At 40.9% G+C, this 21,395-nt stretch overlaps 1 protein-coding gene across 2 annotated transcripts; it reads left to right on the top strand.

Annotated features, from left to right (window-relative positions):
- The first annotated feature begins 367 nt into the window (after positions 1–367).
- On the top strand, positions 368–19,650 carry CNDP2 (carnosine dipeptidase 2). 2 transcript variants are annotated; one of them, XM_081950129.1, is made up of 12 exons: positions 368–473; positions 2,798–2,890; positions 4,574–4,717; positions 7,294–7,456; positions 10,318–10,406; positions 11,811–12,011; positions 13,024–13,108; positions 15,521–15,681; positions 17,292–17,456; positions 18,102–18,243; positions 18,953–19,100; positions 19,282–19,650. In XM_081950129.1, the coding sequence occupies exons 2-12, from the start codon at positions 2,828–2,830 to the stop codon at positions 19,349–19,351; spliced, it is 1,431 nt and encodes a 476-aa protein (XP_081806255.1). In that variant the 5' UTR covers positions 368–473; positions 2,798–2,827; the 3' UTR covers positions 19,352–19,650. The 2 variants fall into 2 exon arrangements, with proteins under 2 accessions (XP_081806255.1, XP_081806254.1); XM_081950128.1 differs by having other exon boundaries at positions 378–488.
- Positions 19,651–21,395: the final 1,745 nt, after the last annotated feature.

The following is a 21,395-nucleotide window of genomic DNA, read 5'->3' as shown; positions in this document are numbered from 1 at the left end:
CATGCTGAAACACACACACACACACCATTATAATGTGAGCTTAAACCAATTATAGGATTGAAACGCTTTTGGCAATTTCTACATTTTTCTGGCCTATTATTAATTCAACCGCAAGCGGTCCAAGAAGAAAATCCTAGCTAGCGCAGGTGACCCCCTTTCCCTTCAAAGGAGAGCCTCGCTTTGAAAGAGGCAACGCTATCATTACAACCCCCCTTCGGTGCCTGAATCTCAGTTTCGGTTTTCGCTCTCCCTCCCTTCATCCACGCCTCCTTTTCCTTCCTGGGTTCCTCCGTGCGGAGCGACCAATAGGGCCAAGGCGAGTCGTTCGGAAGGCCGCTGATTGGCCTCGCCGCAATTCCAAAGGGGCGGCCTTAGCAAGAGGATTTAAGCTCCACGCTGGGTTCTCTTGAACGCCCTTTCTGAGCTTTCCACTAAGAAATTGCCCGCTTTCGCGAGGGGTTCGGTCCGCCTGCGTGGCACAACGCACGGTGAGTAGCGGATCCACCGCGCGGCAATGCCCACGGGCGAAGGCTAAAAAAACAAAAACCCGGGTGGGCGACGGCTTCTAGATGTCGGCGTCCCGTGCCCACCTTGCTTGGCCCCCTTCATTGGCAAAGTTGCCGGGCATCCCCGGCTGCTTCCCCGCTCGCTCCCAGTTTCCCATCAGGGGAGGCAGCGAGGAGGAACCACAGGGGATTTGCCTTTCTTCGCGTCCGTTTCCCCCCCCCCCCCCTTTCCTTCCCACGCCCGGGCCTTTCTTGCAGCCTCCGTTTTTGCAGCCGCCGGGCAGGATAGGCCATGGCTGTAGCGCTCACCTTCTCCAGAGCCTGTAGGGCTTTCCTTAGCCGTGGCTTCTTCTGCCCCCGGCGCTGGAAGGCTGCCCCGAACCGCAGGGTGAGTAGGAGGATTGTATTGGTGGAGCTTGGCCCTATAGCTGCAGCCGCTACTGGGCCGTTTCAGCCTTTCCCGAGAGGTGCAATTCAGGAGGGACGGACCGAGCCGGCCTTTAATCCCTGCATTGTAAAGGGCCTCTTTTAATTTACCCTGCTATCAGCCGCAGCTCTGCCCCGCCGCCGACATTGGCTTTAAGATTCCCTAAAGCCATGTAATCCTGCCTTAGAAATCGGGTAGTCTAGCCCAGAGGCCATCAAACTTGGCAACTTTTAAGACTTGTGGACTTCAACTCCCAGAATTCTCCAGCCAGCTGGCTGGAGAATTCTGGGAGTTGAAGTCCACAAGTCTTAAAGTTGCCAAGTTTGGGGACCCCCCTAGCCGAACACCACGAAGGGGAAGGCTGTGCTGGCTTATCTATCTGAGAGACAAGGCGCCTGTCAAGGCTTTTCTTCCCTGAGGGGTGATCAGTCCATTTGTTTATTCATTATATTGGTCAACGAATGTGCAGGAACTGCTTTGAAGGAGAATGCATTGACAAGCTAGCTGGGGTCCTTAAAAGCAAGCCTATGAAACTGCAGCTAACTAACATCTGTCTGAGAGGCAGTGTGGTGTAGTGGTTAAGGTGCTGGACTGGAAGCCACCACTGGAAACTGGGCTGAATGACTTTCAGCCAATTACTTTCGCTGAGTCATAGACTGGGAAGTGGGATATTTCTACCAGCTCACATTAGACAGACATGGTCTAATTATAGTCTGTGATCTTCAGTGACAAGTCCTTCATCTTGCTTTGGATTATTTCAGGTTGATGAGGAAAAATTGCATGTTTGTGTAGGTGCACTAAAATATAGAGTCCTTCCTTAGCAAAGTCTTGTTCAGTTTACCATTCAAAGTTATGACAGAAAAGACACCACAAGAATTCAGGATTTAGCCATTTCAAGATCATTTAACACATTGTCATTCTCTGACTCAGCTGACTCTCTGAGTTCTGTTTCTCTGAACTTGGAAATAGGAATATTCTTACAAATATTCTGTTTGTTTACTTTCATTTTCTTCCCCTATAGTCTCCTTCCCCAGTTTAATGCCAAATGCTCCCACAAATACATATAATGATATATTATTATAGAACTCAATAGGTACATTCTTCCTTTTCATATACATATAGTATATTAGATTTGTGCTGAGGGAGTTCTTGAAGCAAAAGTCTTTAAATATTTTTGCAAAAATTTGTTCAGTATCTGATTTACAACTTTATGATAAATGCTTATTTACATGTCTTATTATAATTAGTCTGGTGCCAAATGGCGGTGAATGCATCTTATACATTTAATAAACAAGTATTAATATTTTAATTACGTAAATATTTTTATTCAGAAGCTAGGCCTCTTACTATTTCACAGCCTCACACTGTGGTTTCAATGAGAAAGAGGAACTGCCTGGAGGAAAAGAATAATAATTTACATTTGCAGAAAATCTGTGAAAAAGAAGTCTAGGTCATCCCACAGTTCAGATCCTGATTTGATTATACATGAACTCTTCAGTTGCCAGGGAGAAATAGAACTGGGCTTTGAGTAGGATCCGTGAAGACAATAAACAGGATAGCTTTCCTGCAGATTCTGTTTCCTACCTCCTCGTGTTACCATTCAGCTCTGTAAGCTTTTAAAATCAACAGCTCATGACTTTCTTTGTATTGCTTTTTCCTGTCATGAGACTAGTGGCATTATTCACAGAAGGATTCCCCTTTAGTGAGTCCTCATGATTTTGTTAAAATCTGCTGAACTGCAAGTTAGAGCTTAGGCAGAATATAGAACAATTAAAAAGGAAGGATCCCAAGTGAGACCGCCTGTTGCAAGATTTAAACATTATTTCTCTCTCTCTCTCTTATTTTTTTAAAACCCACCCTCTAGATTTCTCAATCACATTATTTTGATCAGAAAATGGCATCTGCTCTGGAATCTCTTTTTGAATATGTGGACAAACATCAAGACCTTTATGTGGAGGTAGGTAGCCCTTTCCAGAACATAAAATCCACAAACTCTTCCTTTGAGACTATAAGGTTTTAAAGAGTTTACACAACTGCATTGTTCTTTCCTTGAATAGTGGGTATGGAACAATCATGGCAAAGCAATTCCCAGCTAATCTTAGTTGGTAACATAGAAGAAGGGTTGACTTTGCTTGTTCCAAGAGTTGTAGGCTGGGAATAAAGTTTCCTTTGGAAAGTCACTCAATTCTCTCATTGCAGCATTATAGTATAAAAATGTGAATTTCAAGGTTGGTGGAGATGGAATAGTCCATTCTCAAAGTTAATGAGGCCAAGAACAAATTAAAGGACCCGAAGCACTCTGCAAGATTACTAAACTGAAGAGTTCTTGGTGCTCTCTGAGCTTGGTTGTTTTGCTGCAGACGTTTTACCCAGATTGATGTTACCCAGTTTGGGTGATAAAACATCTGCAAGAAAACAAGCTCAGAGAGCACCAAAGAACCCTCATTTCAATACTGAAATGCAAAAGTTGTCTTTTATGGATTACGAATATTTCTGGGTTCACCTTTACAGTAGCTTGGTTTCATGGCAGCACCAATACTTCATGGTATGAAGCAAAGAATTGAGAAAAGGAATAGTGGATGTGATAGGTTTTACATGTCAGAGAGTGGGGGATCTAAACCCTGAGGGAATGCATTCCGTAATTGGGCAAGAGCAGCACAGATGGGCCTTTCCTGGGTGCTAGGTAAATGACCATCTAGCCATCAGGACATCTTTAGAAGAATCACTCCTGCAAATCTAAATGGTGAGCAAGGTAACCAACCCTTGGTGTGAACCTAGCTTTAAAAGATTATTGAAATAAATGGAGGGCTGAAAAGTAGGAGGAATAGGATTTTGTATTTATGACCTTTGGAAGGTTCATTATGGAGTTGTAACTTCACCTTGATAAAAGAACAGAATCTCATTTTGGCACGGTTGCAATTGAATCGTAACTAAGACTTACAACTATTCTTTTGGACCATGAAATAACTTTTATTGCATTAGGTAGAAACAGCCCTTCTCTTACTTGGTCCCCGAGATCCAAAATTGTTCGCTAGCTTAGCTAAGGGGCTATATTGAAATATGCCATTCTTGGGCTCAAGATTGCTGTACTATTTATTTTTATTCATTTATTATAATTGCCACCCATCTCGTTTCAAAGCTGTAGTTTCTGGTGGCTTACAGTGTTAAAAGCATTAAGACAATAAGATAAACTAAATAAAAAATATGGTTAAAAGATGGGGAGTGAGTGAGCAGGATGCATGTGGGGGGGAGGTGGGATTGCCTCTTAAGTCATCAACACTCTCCAGTGTGATTCTCCCCATAGTGAACCCCTTAAACCATCTGAAAGAGCCAAGTCTTCAGGTCTGATCTCATCTCGGGATAAGAAGTTCCAGAGGGCAGAAGCCACAACCAGAATTCTCTGACTGACAGGGCCCTCAACATGCTTACCTGTATTATATTTAACAATCAGTAGGAATCCTTGCTGATTGTGGTCTGTGAACAATTAAAAAGAATTCTGGCTTCTCTATTAATTCCAGAATACTTGCAATTTTTCTTTATGGATCTGTCTCTTCTAAAGAAAATGATCTCATTCTGTTTTTTCCCCCTTTCACTCTTCTTCCCCATCATGTTTGCTGTTTTCTAAACTGTTCGTGAATAGCGTCTAGCTCAGTGGGTTGCAATACAGAGCGTGTCAGCATGGCCGGAAAAGCGAGAAGAAATCAGACGGATGATGGAGGTTGCTGCAAAGGACATTGAACGGCTTGGGGGCACAACTGAACTAGTAGATGTTGGGAAGCAGACGGTAAGAGGAGGGGTCCTTATCAAGGAACTATTGGGAGAGCAGAAAGCTACTAATCATAAGTAAAAAATAAAAAGGTTCCATCCAATTGAGCTCAACATGTGGCATGTAATATAGTAGTATAGCCTTTATTGTCATTGTACATCATGTATACAATGAAATTGGTTTAATATAGCTCAGTATGAAAATGTTTTTTGCCTTTTTGTTTTTCCAGTCTAATCTATATCCCTAGGATTTCCTGATGGTCTCTCATTCAAAGAACTACCCAGGGCCAAAACTGCTTAACATTGTTTGCTTATTTGTTTTGGAAGTCTGCTGAAATTGTCTAGAGTTGTGCCATTTTTAGATAGTCATATTCAGATGGCAACTAGCTTTCTTTTCTGCTCTTTGTGTCTTTAGATGAGAGGGTGGGGTTTTTTTTTTTTTAGTGTATGGCACGTGTTAGCCAAGGATCACCAAGGTGGCTGGTGAAAAGAATTTTTTCGGGCAGTGTTATCTTCACCCGCGAAACACCTGAATGCCGGCAGACAATTGGGGAAGGCTCCTTTCTTGTTTCTCCGTGCTTTATTTGCTCACGGGAATCGAGCCGTCGACTTCAGCGGTGCGCAGGCCCAGCGTCTTACCACATGAGCCACCGCGGCCCCCTTAGATGAGAGGTGCTCAGCAGGGATAGGAGGAGGCCTTTGTATTTGGCAGTGGAAGGAGAGTTTGTATTTGTGAAAGTGTGGAGAGAAGTCTACATGCTGAAGTTTGCAGTGCAAGAGGGGAAAGTTTCTTCACTGCTAAAGAGAGGCCCCCTCTAGCTTGGGACCCAGAATATACTGCTGCTTGTGGGGGCAACAATACTGCACTTCCTGGTCTTGTGAGTGACAGGCTATGATCTGTCAATATTTGTGCTGCTATCCTGTCCCTATTTGAGCCTGAGCTAATTAAGCAGTTTCTCTCAGCAGGCAGGTGTGCACTAGTAGGCAGTTTCTCTTTGAAAGGAGGTATCTGATCTTCAGAGTCCCAGGTTCAACCTGTTCTCCTGGGTTAATTCTATATTTCCCCTCTGAGGACAAGCCCAATCCTTGTTTCTGCCAGGGCTTGAGTCAGCATATTGGCGGTGGAGCACTCGTGCTCTCTCTCAAGGCTTTTATGGCGCAATTGCCTGGCCCTTGTTCCTGACCAGAGTCTCTAGATTAGACTACCCTACCCTGGATATCTTTCAGATGGCTGAGAATTCTGGGAAACGAAGTATACATATGTGGAAGACACCAGTTTGGGGAAGGATATTAATGGACTTATATAAGCCTTTTTTGACCATACAAACAAATGTTGAGAAAGAGAGATGAAGGAATTGATAGTTACACTGTCCCCTTTCTCCTTTCTCTTTCTGGCATGTTACTAACATGAATTATTGTGTTTAAGGCACAAAGAAATAATTTTTAATCTTTCTAATTTTTTTCTCTCTTCAAGATGTAGTTTTCATAGAAATGAGACTTATTTCCTAGTGACTCCACCTTCAGAAATAATACATGAATCCATTGATAACCAGGCTAAGCCAATACTCACGGATCCAAGACAATGATACTGTTAGCATGTTGTGCACTTCTTTCTTGTCTTAAACAAAGGGTTAATGTATTTTTTGGACTATAAGAGGCATCTTTTTCCCTCAAAAAAAGAGGCTGAAAATCTGGGTGCGTCTTATACACTGAATACAGCATTTTTTGCCTCCTGAAACCTCCTCCCCCTTAACCAAAGTGGCCGTGCATAGCTTTTAGAAGGCTTTCAGAGTGCTCCTGGGGGCTGGGGAGGGCAGAAATGAGCAAAAAACAGGCCATCTTGGTTCAATTGTGCCCCCTCCCCCCAGCCCTCAGGAACACTCTATAAGCCTCCTAAAGGCTATCTATGCTCTTTTTTTCAGAAAAAAAGGGGGCCGTTTTCGCAAAAAATGGACCATGTTTTCTTCATTCTCCACCCCCACCCCCAGTACTCTATAAGCCTCCTAAAGGCTATTCATGCTCTCTTTTTTTGAAAAAAATGGGCCCGTTTTCATGAAAAACTGGCCGTTTTTGGGAGGTTTGCAGAGTGCAAAACCTTTTTTAAAAAAAATTTACCTCTTCAAAACCTTGGTACGTTTTATACTCCGAAAAATATGGTATACTATACTTTTAAAAAAAAGTGTTGTCAATGATCTCTCAATATCATTGGAGTGAAAAGACCAGGCTTTGTATATTTTGTGCGGGTTTGAAGGAATGAAATATGTGTCTCAAACATTATTCAACTTTTAAAAAACCAGTTTTCTCCTTAACCCATCCTTCAGGTGAGAAAAATAAGAGTTTGTAGACATTTTAAAGAATGTGTGCCAAGTTTGAAGCTCCTCCTTTTGCCCCTCTTGCAAACGTGAAAAGACAGCATCCTGGGGTCATGTAAAAAAAAGTGGGCTGATGCATATATGCTAAAACTTAAACACACACACCCTGCGAAAATTTTTGCATTTTACCCTTTTATAGTAAATATTATACAGTACAAAATAGTTCCACATATAGCAATTTCTCAATAGCTCTGCACTGACACCTGGTGTTTCTAAATTACAGTTGCCTGATGGTAGTAAGATTCCTCTACCTCCAATAATTCTGGGCAAACTTGGCTCAGATCCTTGCAAAAAAACTGTTTGTGTCTACGGCCATTTGGATGTGCAACCTGCAGCTTTAGAGGATGGCTGGGACAGCGAACCCTTTGTCTTGATAGAAAGAGAAGGTAAGACTTGTCTATACCTGACGTGCTTCTATATGTCAAATCTTGAGTGTAAATGTTAAGTTGCTCTCATGTTGTTGCTTTCAAGTTGGGTTTTTGAATTGAATTCTCTGTTTACTCTTTGCACATAACCTGCAACCGTGCCCAAATTAGTTGTGACAGAAGATACAGACATAAACCAGAGACCAAGTTGTCTTAATTGTGTTTATTCAAATAATTTATTTCTTTATTTAAATTATTTCTATAGCCACCAATCTTTAAAGCAATGATTCCCGTCTCTCTGAAAAATTGGACACAATGTGCACAGTAGCTGCTTAACTTTTATAAAGTATAGGTGATATACTTAAGATTATGCAAATGCTGCTGAAGTACAGCGTCCAAACTCTTATATTATTTCCTGTGCTGGCTGGAGTCATTGCACTGGGACAATCTGGGAGGCCATTCCAAGCCCTAATTTTAAAGGTTAATTACCAAGTACTAATCTTAGAGGTTGTATCTCTTTAGCACACTGTGAATTATTTCCAAGCAAGCTTAGATAAGTTTCCTTTGTGACTTGGCTTATGTAGGATTGTAATAAATGTTGAGTATAGTTAACCAAAAGGATTTTAGAGCAGTTCTATACAACTGGGTTAATTCTTCTACATGTGTTCAACTAGGGACAAAAAAAAAAAAAAAGGAAAATTCACACAGCAGAAAATGCAAAGTAATTATAGTTCAATAAGCTGCATCTTTTCATTGGAGTTGTAGGGTTTTTTTGTATGATGCTCAGGGATTTCCAGTCTTTATATTCATATCTAGAACTTGGAAAGCATGTAAGGGGCTCTGTGGCTCCATAGTAGTGAAAGAGAGCTTTCTCATTCATAAAACAGGGTATGAATAGTTGTCAAACAAAACTGCTAGGATGGATGTCACACTGGTGTCTAGCCCCCATATTAGGTTTCCTGCTGATAATGTGCTACAATTGGAAAAGTCTACCATATGTCACCACTTACCAGCCAATTCAACCCTCTCTGATGGAAACTTGCTGATTAAGAATAACGGAAGTTGACAGGAAGTGAAAACTACCAGCAATGTTTTATTTTCTTTCTCCTTTCTCTTGAGATGTGGATGAAAAAATTATTGCATCCAGTAGAATTAATTTAAAAAAATAAACATTGCAGTTGGTAATGGAAAAGTTAGGCGTAATCAAGGTTTTGAAAGAAACATGTTTTTCCTTTCTGCTATTCATTTTCCATTCCCAGCTGTCCTGTTTTGGTAATTTGATCCATGTACTTTTGCTAGGAGAATAAGCTCTATTGCTGTGGCTGAAATAATTTGCCAGCTTGTCGGCCCTTTGAGGAAGGCCAAGTCAGCAGACGGACTCCGCAAGGACTGCTGACGTTCTACTTTATTGTTGCAGAGAAGAAAACCAGAATCTTGAAAGCCAGACAGAGATTGGGTGTCCCTGCTCTTATACTAAAAAGAAAATATTTTTTAAAAATAAAATAAACTGAAGCGGGTCTAAACTCTACTCTGTTTCCCCGAAAATAAGCCCTCCCCGAAAATATTCCAACACAGCAACAGCCATGAAGTGACCATGTTCGCCGCCTCCTGCACCTCAAAAATAATAAGACCTCCCCGAAAATAAGGCCAAGTGCTTATTTCGGGAGTCAAAAGAAAATAAGATGCTGTCTTATTTTGGGGAAAACATGGTAGCATAGTGGTGATTTAGCATATTGGGTCAAAAAAGAAAAAAATAAGGATGGAATAGAGTATTCTGAGGAAGGTCATATTAAGCTGGCTGGCATCTTGATCATGTTGTAGGGGTAACACTTCCATTTTCTACCCCATGCCCTTAACTGTTTTTTCCCCCAGCATGGCACTTTTAGCAATGGGGAAATATTGTATGTACCTTGGGCTTTCTTCCTTCTTATCCAAGCTTATCAATTAACAAATAAAGCAATTTCATTCAGCTCTATTTGTTCTAGTAATAGATAAGCTTAAGATTTCTGATGACTAAGCAAATGTTTATCTTTGCAAGCAAGCATTATGCTAAATAGAAACCTTGCCAACTAATACACTTTTTCCCCCTTGAGCAATCAAACGTTACTTATTCACTTGTCATTAAATTCAGATAAGACTTAAAAAACTTAGGAAAGTGGATTGTGGAATCCTATGTCTAAAAATCCTCTCCTTGCAATTCAGTTTAGATGCAGGGTTGCTCAGTGATCTTTCTCTGCTGTGATATATTGCCTGTCTTTTCAACTGTTCAAAGGACTTAGCTCAGGGTTAAGAATCCTTTCCTTAATAATTGATTTTTTTGTTGCAAATAGTCATGGGGAGGCATTGAAGTGGACTTTAAGCGGAACAAAGTTTGTGCACCAACAGGTTTTTTTGATCTTCAAGATGCTTAAGGTGTAGATAGCAGAGGCATCTTGCTTTAAAAGGAGATGCAGGAGTGTGTAGGTTTTTAGCCATCTCTTTTTCAATTTACCCCCTTAAAAAATGGTACCAGTAAAAAATGAAAACCCTGGTTTCTTTCTGTATATGATCCAATCTTTGCATTAGCCCCTTCTGTTGCAGCCTTCCCTTCCCTAAAAGTTAAGAGCAATTCTCAGCCACTAAAAGACCATGTCTTTGGCTTAAAAATAGGGTATTGGGGCCAAGGTGTTCTGTTTGCAACCAATATCTCACAGAGAACATTAATATGCTCCTGTAACCATTTGATATCAGAGGATGAGAGGGTCTAATATCTAAAGCTAAGACAAAGCTATGAGGTGGGCAGACGGTGCCAGAATGACCTGATCTGTGCAGGCTGTAGCTTTCCATGGCAGTAGAGATAATTCCATTTAATTGCAGTTTGCTTTAATTTGTTGCCTCTTTAGGGAAGCTGTATGGCCGAGGATCGACAGATGACAAAGGTCCAGTGCTAGCTTGGCTGAATGCTCTGGAGGCTTACCAGAAAACCAAACAGGTAAAAATCTGGGGGTCCTGGGAACGATGGTAAAACCATAAACATTTGTACTAAATCACAGCAGCTATCAAGAAAGATAAAATGCCTGAAATGTTTTTGTAACCAGACTATAGGGAAATCTGCGTGACTGGACAACTTCTCAGTGGCAAGCTTTCTGTATTGTGGCAAATTAATTTATTTACTGAAATTCTATCTTCTTTGGAAGCCTGGAGCAGGACAAACGCCCAACTTGGATCTTGTTTGTGCCAATCCTAGTAAAGGAAAGGAGCTGTTTTCAGTGATTCCTAGCATTTTTCAAACCCCAAACAAATGAAAGGGGCCGTTCAAAAGGGGTTCTATCTTTTGGATTACAGAGCAAAAGATGAAAAAGGAGTCATCTGAAGAAGAAGGAAAATCTATTGCCAAGGTTTTTAGTTAAGATATGACAATCTAGTACAAGTAAGTTACCTTTAGTTAAGGTGTCTATGGAGATTCTCAGTCATCCAGGTCATGGTTGTCCCAGAGGTGCTTTTTTTCAAGAGGCAACTGGATTTTCTGGTTTTTCTGAGCTTGTTAAGAAGCTTCTTGGATGAGAAACGAAACGTCTTCAAAGAAAAACCAGAAAGTCCAGTTGCCTTTTGAAAAAGCAGCTTTGGGACTTTAGTTAAGATAGGACAAATTATAGGGAGCGCCCGTAAGAGTCTTTCTTGAATCTGCTCTGCCTGAATCTGTAACCCCTCTCGTCAACCTACAGTGCAATTGAAGGGCTGCAGTTAGTGAGTCCAGGAAGGTTGAAAACTCTTGTCTTGTCCCAAATTGTCTGCTGATTATTTTGCCTTCCAGTTGCAATCAGATGAACAACTATTCTGGCTTCTGCAGAAACATTTCCAACCACCAGACTTTTCCTTTTTTCTCCACAGTCCTAAAGAAAGAATGCAGGCAGGCACTTATATGCTGGAGCTTTGGAAAAGTAGCTCTGGATAAAATTGTTCCTTCCTCCATCATTGCTGAAATCATTGTTAATCTGGGTTAGAGACATACATTACTGCATCCAGTGAAAACAATTAGTATTGAGGAAAACTTACTTTTGACAGAGAAATATGCAAAGGCTGATTATGTTCCAGATCACAGTATGGGTGGGGGGAGGGAACAATAAAAATTTCCTATTTAATTTCTCCTGGATTTTATTTTGCATTGCAATTCTCCCACCACCACCACCACCACCACCACACACACATACCTGCTCTTTAGAAAACACTTCATTCAAAGTGCCTATAGCATGACTGGAAAGTTTTATTTGTCCCTGCAGCAGAAGTCTCCAACATGGAGTCTTCCCAAGAATTTTGAAAGTATTTGATTGGGCTCTAACTCTGAACACCGTAACAATCCCTACTTCTTTTTCAGCGTTGTGGCTTTGTCTTCTAGGAAATCCCAGTCAATGTCAAGTTTTGCTTAGAAGGTATGGAGGAATCTGGTTCTGAAGGCCTTGATGACTTGATTTTCGCACAAAAAGATACTTTCTTCAAAGACGTGGACTACGTGTGTATCTCTGACAACTACTGGCTGGGCAAGAAGAAGCCCTGCATCACCTATGGCCTCAGGGGCATCTGCTATTACTTCATTGAGGTAAAGGACTAAGAATAATAACAGCTGATTAAGATGACAACCATAATTAGGTTGTCCTTTGTCTGCTAAGCTGAAAGACATCCCATTAGTGTAGATGTAGGACTGTAGCCTCACTCAAACATTGAGTGTTCAAAGTTTCAACAGCTATTTTGGCACAGTGATTGTCTCTTTGAAAAGGAGGATACAGAAGGCAACTGAATAAAACCTCGTATCTTGTCATGGCTTCACAATGTTATTTATACTGTGTCATTGGTGTATATCTATATTGCTTCCCATATGTTTTCCAAACTTAAACTTTATGCAAAGTTCCTGGAAATTTCTCATATCAGAAATTGGAAGCATTTTTGTTGTGTTATGGGCCATTTCTCTTCAAAAGTAATCTGTTGCAGATGTCCACTATGATGGGCAGGGCCAGAGTCAAAAATGAATAGGCCTTCTCCCCTCTTCTCTTACTCCCTACCCGTTGAGCTGTTTTGAAAGATCAAATAGCTCTTGTTGGAGGAAAATGCCTATGGAGGGCCCTGAAATTAAATTGCAGGCCATATGTAAGTTGACATGCCTTCTTTGATTCTATGGATGTAAGTTGTCCACTCCTGTTTTAGGTAGTTAAATTCAATGTCCAGGTGCTTGTCATACCAAAGATCCCAGTTCAAACTACCACCTTGAGGCTTGTTATTTAATAATTATATGTCCAAATAATTAATTATTCTCTTGCTCTCTCTTTTCCACATACACACATACTAGAAATGCTTTTAGTTGTTTGATTCTTTACTTCAACCCTAGCAGCTTTCAGAAAGGTATCTCTGACTTTTTTTAAAAAAAAATTCTTGGCCTAAAGAAGATACTGAAAATGGAATTTTCTGAAGCAGCAATTCCATAATTCACTTTGCAAGTCTCTCTGTAAAACCTGCAGAAAAAATCCTTGCTACAACAGCTTGTCTTAACCTTAAAAATGCAGTTCTAAATGTCAGAAAGACTCTTAATGGGCTTTGCCTTTATCTTCTTCTATAAGGTGGAATGCAGCGACAAAGACCTTCATTCTGGTGTATATGGTGGTTCGGTCCACGAAGCAATGACAGATCTTATTGCTTTAATGGGTAAGGGCTATTTTAAGGGAGCATTGTATACAACAAGAACAAGAACCTTTGAAAATCAGTGATCTTCCAGTCCGTCTGCCTTCTGATACGTGGGAATACACCTCCCTTAGATTGTACCTTCCCTCATATTAACTATTGCAGGAGTTAGTAATGTGGTCATGCTTTAAGGGAAAATAAAGAAATAACCTTGACCCTCCTTAAAAGCTCTTGATAATTAACAATTGATGGACTAATGAGAACCTAAACAAGAGGGTAAAGATCTCCTCCAAGGATAAAGATAACTGCAGCATTGTTGGACCTAGGAAGCACAGATTTATTAACAGTCTGTTGAATGTTGTTTCCACTTATGAGGTGGTTGAAGGTAAAGTTTGAATTCTAGCAACTTTTCCCAACCAAGGTGTCTTCCAAATTTGTCTCGTATCCCAAAATTCCCCTAGTTTGTATGCCCATTGCCAGATATTTTAAGAATTGAAGTCCTTATATCAGGGGATACCCAGATTTTTTTTTGGGGGGGGGGTTGAATAGAATAATAATGATGCAGTTGTTATTGGCTTATTATTATATTATGCATATTGGCTTTACTGACCCTGGAACATCACCCCCCCTTTTTTTTATTTGCTAGTGTGGTTCTCTCTTCCCATTTCTGCTGTTTGTTTCTTTATTGTTTGATGAGCAAGAGACTAAGACTTGCTCTAGTGAGAGCAGATCAGAATTGCAGTGGTTTGCATCGAACTGTCGAATTCTGTTTCATAGCATGCAGTGCAATTCCTTTGGATTGACTCCGCAAGCACTTGGCTTCCCCATCAAAGGCACGTCAGCTCATCATCAACTAAAAGCCACGCAAACAACCTCCTGCTCCCACTTTACCACACTGCTCTCCTGAGAATATGCTATTAGTACATGACACGAGGGCAGGATTATTCTATGGCTTAGGGACATTTGGCTTTGGTTGTTACCCCATCCTTTCCATCTTCTGGAATGGCCCTAAATAGTTCTGGAGGAAATTCTGACACTTAGAATTGATTGATGTTTTGTCAGATATTTCTTGCCTTCAAATAATGAGGCAGGAAGGAATCGGGTTTTGAGGAGGAATATATCTGTGCATGTGGGTTCTTCTCTGTTTTAAAGCTTTTTAAACCAGATGGACCAAGGATATTTCTGCTATCTGTCTTAGTCCAGAAGAGAATCTTTGCTCTTCACTCACAGCCATAAACCCAGGCCTCCTAGAAATTAATAACTGGAAATATCTGGCTGGGCGACAGCAAGTTAAGCCTTGAAATAATTTATTGGGCAGAGAGAAATTTGTAAGAGAGCAGTTAACAGCAAAGGTCTGGTGGTTTCCACCTCTGGACACAATTGACTGTATTCTAAAATTGAGGAAGAATGAGAATCATAGTTCCCCTTTCCATTTAATTAAGATTATAACTTTATAGTAACTTTCAGAGGGTCTACCAAGATGAAGCTCATCCTGGGACCTAAACTGCATGTTCTTTGGCTTATAGAAGAAGGGTGCTCAGAGAAGAGTCTTCCCTGGGTCCAGACTGAGCCTGACCTTAAATCCTTTCCCTGCTTGAATTGGCTATAAGATGGATCGCTTGGCAGGCACATGCAATTAGCTGAAGAACAGCACTGCCCTGTAGCTCTGCGTGTATTTTAGTGTGTTTGTGTCTAAGGTCTAAAAAAAATAAATTCGAAATCCTATCTAAAAAAGAAACTGTTGGCTATGTTTATTTTGATCAGCAGCTTTTATGTAAATGCCAGTATGCCTGTAGTGCAGCTCTCCTTGTTTGCCATTTTCCCTGCAGCTGCATTTCAGTATGATAGGCAGGAATGCAATAGGGCAGTGGTGGTTAACCTTTTTGGTGCTGAGTGCCCAAAGTGCAAGCGTGCACGAATGCACGCATACATGCCCGAATACCCAAAATGCAATGCAAACACCCACCGCCCCCACAGATGCGCGTGCGACCCGCACGCATGCGCACATCCCCTGGGCAGCCCCCCCATACCCTATTTTGGCTTTCAGGTTGGTGCAGGAGGCTTTCCATGCCCAAAACGGGGCATGAGTTCCCCCTGTGCCCTGTTTTGGGCTGGAAAGCTTCCTGCACACACACACCCATGCATGTGCCCCATGTCCCTGCGCATATACACCTGTGTCCCCCGTAGGCACCCCGCCCATCGTGCATGTGCAGCAGAGACCTGAAGACCAGGTGGTCAGTGAGAGGCACACGCACATATGCGGTGGAGCTGGGCTGGGGCGACGGCTGGCGTGCCCGCAGAGAGGGCTTTGTGTGCCACCTGTGGCACACGTGCCTTAGGTTCACCATCACAGCAATATGCAAACCAGAAGCTTTGGATATGACTAGTATAAGCTTCTCAGACTGCCTTTAAGAGCACATGGCTCTTTCTTTACAGGCTCCTTAGTGGATAAGAAAGGAAAAATCCTCATCCCTGGCATTTACGAGACCGTGGCATCGGTCACAAATGAGGAGCAGCAACTTTATGACAAAATTGACTTTGACTTAAAAGAATACGCAAAAGATGTTGGAGCCACAAAACTGCTCCATGACACAAAGGTGAGGTGGATCTTCTTACCAGTTTTGTAAGCAAGAGAAGCAAATTTTGTGATGTGTCACTTTTAAGCAGCCTAACGTTTCATGATTAAGAGTACTTAAAAAAGATAACAAGATTTCTAAACCAGGCTTATGCAACCTGGTAGTCTTCAATTGTGTTGGGATGCATCTTTCATATATTATCAGCCTGTTCTTGCAAATTTAGGTTGTGCATCTGGTTAGAGGAAGCTATTTTCTTCTGTGGACAGTGGAACAACTATGCTTTCCACCCCCCAAACACCCAGATTTGTGGACATGGCTGCTATTGTATGAGCTCTATGTATCGAGCTCTACATCATTGTCATTTTCATAATTAATCGGCATGCTTGTCACTTGGTGGGCTAAGGTCCCTTTCAACTCTGAGGTACATGCATAACATTGTATTATTAACCTGAGATTTCTTTGCTTGCATACACAGACTATTATAATCCACCTTTTAAACATTTGACTCCTCTTTTGATTGGGGAGGGACGTGCATTTGGAAGGCCTTTCTAACTAATTTCTAGTAAGGATGCTTTCTCTTTCTGATCTGAAGCCAAAAAGGAGGTTTTGGAGCAAGGCATTCACATTGCACCCTCTGCATCCTTAAAAGAGGAGGGATGCATATTTTCCTGGATTTTTGGGACCAGAGGTAGCCCTCGTCTTAAAACTACAGAATTTACATTGCTAAGCAAGGCGGTTGTTAAGTGAGTCATGGCCTGCTTTACAGCTTTTTTTGCCATGGTTGCTAAGTGAATCATGCGGTTATTAGGCAAATCCAGCTTTTCCCATTAACTTTGCTTGTTGGAAGTCACCTGGAAAGGTTGCAGACGATGATCACATTAAACTGGGATTCTGTAACCCTCATAAATACATGCTGGTTGCCAAATTACCTGAAGGTTGATCGTGTGACGGGGGATGCTGTGACAGTCATAAGTGTGAGCGCTGGTTGTAAGTCACATTTTTCAGGACTGCAATCTGTAAATGAATAGTTGTAAGTTGAGAAGTACCACTAGTTGCCCAGTCTCAAGAAATAAGTGTTTGAATTAAAGAGGTACCAGGAAATTCTGATAGCATTCTATTGATACCTTAATTCCACCACGCTGTTTCCTAGAAGTGCACAGCTACCCAGGGAATCAGGAAAAGATGTAGTTTCTTGACAAATCGACTGTCAGATGTGGCATGTGCATTTTAATTAGTGAAATGTAATAAACACACCCTCTATGATAAATTCAGTTAGAAACTATATATACCTAGTGATTAAAATAGACAAAAGAATGAGAGGAAGGGAAAAAAATAAGATTCATGTACATAATTATGTATCAATATAAAACTAGTCCAACCCTTACACTTTTTACTAAATCTGGGCCATAAAAACACATTGTTCCATATTGGCACATTGATCTAAAGAACAGAAGCTAAACATGATATTTTACTAGATTAATATTAGGCCATTGGAGGAATACAAATATTCTAGTTCTATCATTATCCAAGGTAGCCACAGGTTCATGATTTATAGTTTTGCCTTGAATCGTTCTGCTATAAATAGACAATTCATGCCTGACTTTATCTCTTCTCTTTAATGTTTTTTATAGGAAATGATTTTGATGCACAGATGGCGGTACCCATCCTTATCCCTTCATGGCATAGAAGGGGCTTTCTCTGGATCTGGTTGTAAAACTGTGATACCACGAAAAGTGATTGGCAAATTTTCAATCCGATTAGTGCCGGATATGACTCCTGAAGTTGTAACTAAGCGGGTATGTGTCAAAGGAAAGTAGATAAGGAAGCTCAAATCACAATTCAGAACATTGTATGTTAACTACATCAGCAGAAGCTAGGATTAGGGCTGTGCTAGAAATCCCTTCATTAGGGAGGCAGACTGTGTTTTGCGCTTTTTCCAATTTCAGTTGCGGCTTTGCAAATACTTTTTTGATGGATGGTACGTAGCATCCATGATTTGTAAAGTTATCTCAAGCACTAATACAAAGCCTTCATGTGAGAGAAGCGGGCAGAATTGAAAAAAGTCCTATCTCAGCTTGTGATACGAAAATCCAAACTTGGACATTTCCTGACCCCATAAACAGTTTTGATTCTTAAATCCTCCCCCCCCCCCCCCCCCACAATTACTGCCTTAGCTACAAACTGCTGTGAATCCAGAGTTGGTTTCAGTGCCGTTTAGCATGTTCCCTGATATATGCAGTAGTGTAAGGCAAGTTAAATATTGGCAAGAGTGTAGTTCAAACTTTGCCCATATGCAAAGGGTTGAAGTACATGATTGTACATGAAACAGTTTATTTATTCAGATGTAAGGAATTGATGTGTCTTAAACATCAATTCTGCATAATTGACCAATCATTTTGTTCCGGCTGTTTTAAGTAACCAGTTTTTAATCATTACTAAAGGTTGAGGAGTACTTATCCAAAAAGTTTGCTGAGTTGCACAGCCCCAACAAATTCAGTGTAAAGCTGGGCCATGGTGGAAAACCTTGGGTGTCAGATTTCAATCATCCCCACTATATGGCTGGCAGAAGAGCCATGAAAACAGGTTAGTACATCTTTCATTGTTTCTCTCAATATCTTAATCAAAATATGATCTAAGGTATCTTTTGTGTGTGACCGGTATCAAGATAAAAATGTAGATACTTTAGAGCGCAGGTGTCAGACTCAATCGCATCACGTGGCGTATTGCAACGTTTTTTGCCTTTGCGGAGCCGGGGTGGGCGTGGCCTGCATGTGACTCATCTGGCCCGCAGGCCGCCAGTTGGACACCCTGGTTTAGAGTGAGTGCATACCAGAGGTGGTATTCTGCCGGTTCGCCTTGTTCGGGTGAATCAGTAATAGTGGCAGCGGGAGGCTCCCTCAGTTGCCCAGATGTCATCACGGATGCTCTGCGCTCCTGGTTCTGAACCGCTAGCGAAGGTAAGAGGATTTCATGCCTGGTGCATACAGTGGCAAAAAACAGTTTTCGTGAAAATCAACCTGGAAAATGGTCCTTAAAAAGGTAACAGGTGGGTATTGTGTTAATGCAATGTCAACCTGCTGGAAGATTATAAAGGGTTAGCAGGTACATGAAAGAAAATATTTTTCACAGCCTGAATATCAGAATGTACAAATTCTGATAGTCCTTGGAGCCCAACCAAACTTAATTTTGGGTTGGGAGAATGGAAGTCCAACTCAACTGGAAGCTACCATGGATGATAAGGTTGGTAAAGAAAACGAGGATTGCTGTTAATCTTCTCCTTTATTTTCCCTAGTCTTCGGTGTGGAGCCAGATCTGACTCGCGAAGGAGGGAGCATTCCCGTCACATTGACCTTTCAAGAAGCAACAGGCAAGAATGTGATGCTGCTTCCTGTTGGGTCTGCTGATGACGGAGCCCATTCTCAGAATGAGAAACTTAATAGGTGAAGAAGCATATGCATTGTTTATCATTACCCAAAGTTGGAGCTCTAGTGCTATGAGCCAGATTTAACTCATTGGCTAGAGATTTTCCACTTGTATTTTAGATTTTGCTGGGATTGCTCGGGTTTTCGGTTTGGGTTTTTTTGTGGGGGCTTAATTTAATATGAGGTGTTTCCTTTCCAGATACAACTATATTCAAGGAGTGAAGCTTCTGGGTGCTTACCTTTATGAAGTTGCCAAGTTGAAGAACTGAATCTGAATTTATTTTTTATTTTATATTTTATTTTGCAAATTGTGCTTTGAGATCTGAAAGATCATAAAAGTACATTACCGCAATCTGGAAAAGTTGCACTATTTTAATTCTCTTTTCTCCTAGTCTAACTGATGCCAATATACCTGGTGGAATATTTTGAAACTCAGTAAAGAGCACTTTACACAAACATAGTTGCTGCTGATTTTAACCTAACCCTAACTCTTTTCCAAAAAAAAATCATGTGCTCTATTCAAGGTGTTATTCCAACACAGCAACTCTCCAATTGACTTCCCTTCCCCTCCAAACAAAGAAGAGGGAGTTGGAATCTGGAAAACTTCTAATGATTGAGTGATCTAAGCTAAGAAAGCAGCAGCAAATGATCACATAATGCCTCACATTGACTTGCCCCCAAAACAGAATCTGAGCCTAGTTCTTAGATTTAGTGGAAGAAAATAACAGTTTATACTTGAACTTGCAAAAACAACAAGCCCTTCTAGAAGGATCCAAAAGGAATGAAAATACAGCCATGGGTGGTGAAAGAGGAAAAGAGCCCCTGTGGGACTTGTAGTTGCTTATTTGCAGATTTTTCCAATCTGTGCAGATATCTCATAATAATAACACATTGGTATTTTTCTACAGCATTCTTTGTACTCCATGTGGAAAAGCTGCTAAATAAATTCAACTTTGATCTATCAGTTCTGATGTCATTTATTGCTAGACATTGAAATTTTGAGGCTATTGGTAGCTTGCAGCTTTAAGAAAGCAGGAGGAAAGATTACAAATTCCAGAAGAAATCAAGGCTTAAAAACATCATGTAGTTGGTTTATTATGGCTTCTACAGACTAGAACAGTCTTCTCAACCTTGGTAAACTCAAGATGTGTGGACAAATCCCCAGAATCCTCCAGCCAACAAGACTAACTGGGAGTTACTGGGAACTGAAGTCTACATATCTTCTGGGCTACAGCATGCCTCAGAATTACTAGGCTGCCCTCTCTTCTTTTTCTTCTTTCTTTTAGCTCCCCCTACAATTAATTGCAGTCAATTGCTGTTGTCTCATAGGTCATAATTTGAAGTTGTCTTAATTAAATTCCATGATGGAAGATCATTTAAACCACCAGCAGCATTCACATGTGCTAAGCCATGGGTTATTGAACAAGCCATAGAATTCTGGTTAGCACAGAGCCATAAAACACAGTTTCAAAACTACAGTGACTTCGTTTATCCAACATATTGAACAGAAACCAAGGAAAACCTATTTTAACTTGATACAATTTATAAAGCCAGCTTTAATCATTCTACTTTAAGCATCTAAAATAACAATGTATGACATAACTTTTTCCCACAGGGATTTTAAGTCTTATTCTTCAGTGTAAAATCAAATTATTATGGTCGTAGACCAGCATAAAGAAAGTTAAGTACAGTAATTTAAAGAAAAACAAAAGATACATTAAGAGTAAAAAATAAGCGTTTCACAAATTTTGAATATTTGTGTTACAACCCCTGGTATGCCCAAATATGGGAGGGAACTCACTACTCCCCCTTTCTGTCTATCGGCTCACTGAAGGAGACCATCCAGGCAGAAAACCATATTTTTAATGTTGCCTTTTTATTTTGCCTTTATTTATCAGCACAAATACAACACACACACACACACATATATAAAACTATAATATAAAATAAGATGTAGGAGTATTAGATTTGTGTAGGGAAGCAGAAAAGGTTAATGTGTAGAAGATCTATGAAGTTTCAGAGAATTAATATATTGAATAGGGCTTTTGATGGTGAACATTTTGGGCTCAGGATGGAAAATGCCTAACATGACTGCTGGTGTATCACCACCCCTCCTGAAATAAACAAGACAATGCTTTATTTTTAAAAATCTAGTTCAATTGTGTGGTGCTATGTATTACATAAAGTGCGGGTGTCAAACTCACTATGTCACGTTGCTGTCACATGACGTTTCACGGTGTTTTCCCCATTTGGGGTGCTGGGAGTGGGCGTGGCCTGTGTGTAACGCATCTGGCCCTTGGGCTGCCTGTATGA

Source organism: Natrix helvetica (assembly GCF_964273705.1).
Source record: "Natrix helvetica genome assembly, chromosome: 4".
Taxonomy (NCBI): Eukaryota; Metazoa; Chordata; class Lepidosauria; order Squamata; family Natricidae; genus Natrix; species Natrix helvetica.
Note: the sequence above shows the minus strand (reverse complement) of the source record. Positions and strands in the feature narration are given on the sequence as shown.

Bases quoted from the DNA above. Each gene is read 5' to 3' on its own strand.
- CNDP2 (XM_081950129.1), top strand. From the start codon at position 2,828: ATGGCATCTGCTCTGGAATCTCTTTTTGAATATGTGGACAAACATCAA. The intron at 7,457-10,317 runs GTAAGACTTGTC...TTGCCTCTTTAG, and splicing joins TGTCTTGATAGAAAGAGAAG to GGAAGCTGTATGGCCGAGGA. The intron at 18,244-18,952 runs GTTAGTACATCT...TATTTTCCCTAG, and splicing joins CAGAAGAGCCATGAAAACAG to TCTTCGGTGTGGAGCCAGAT.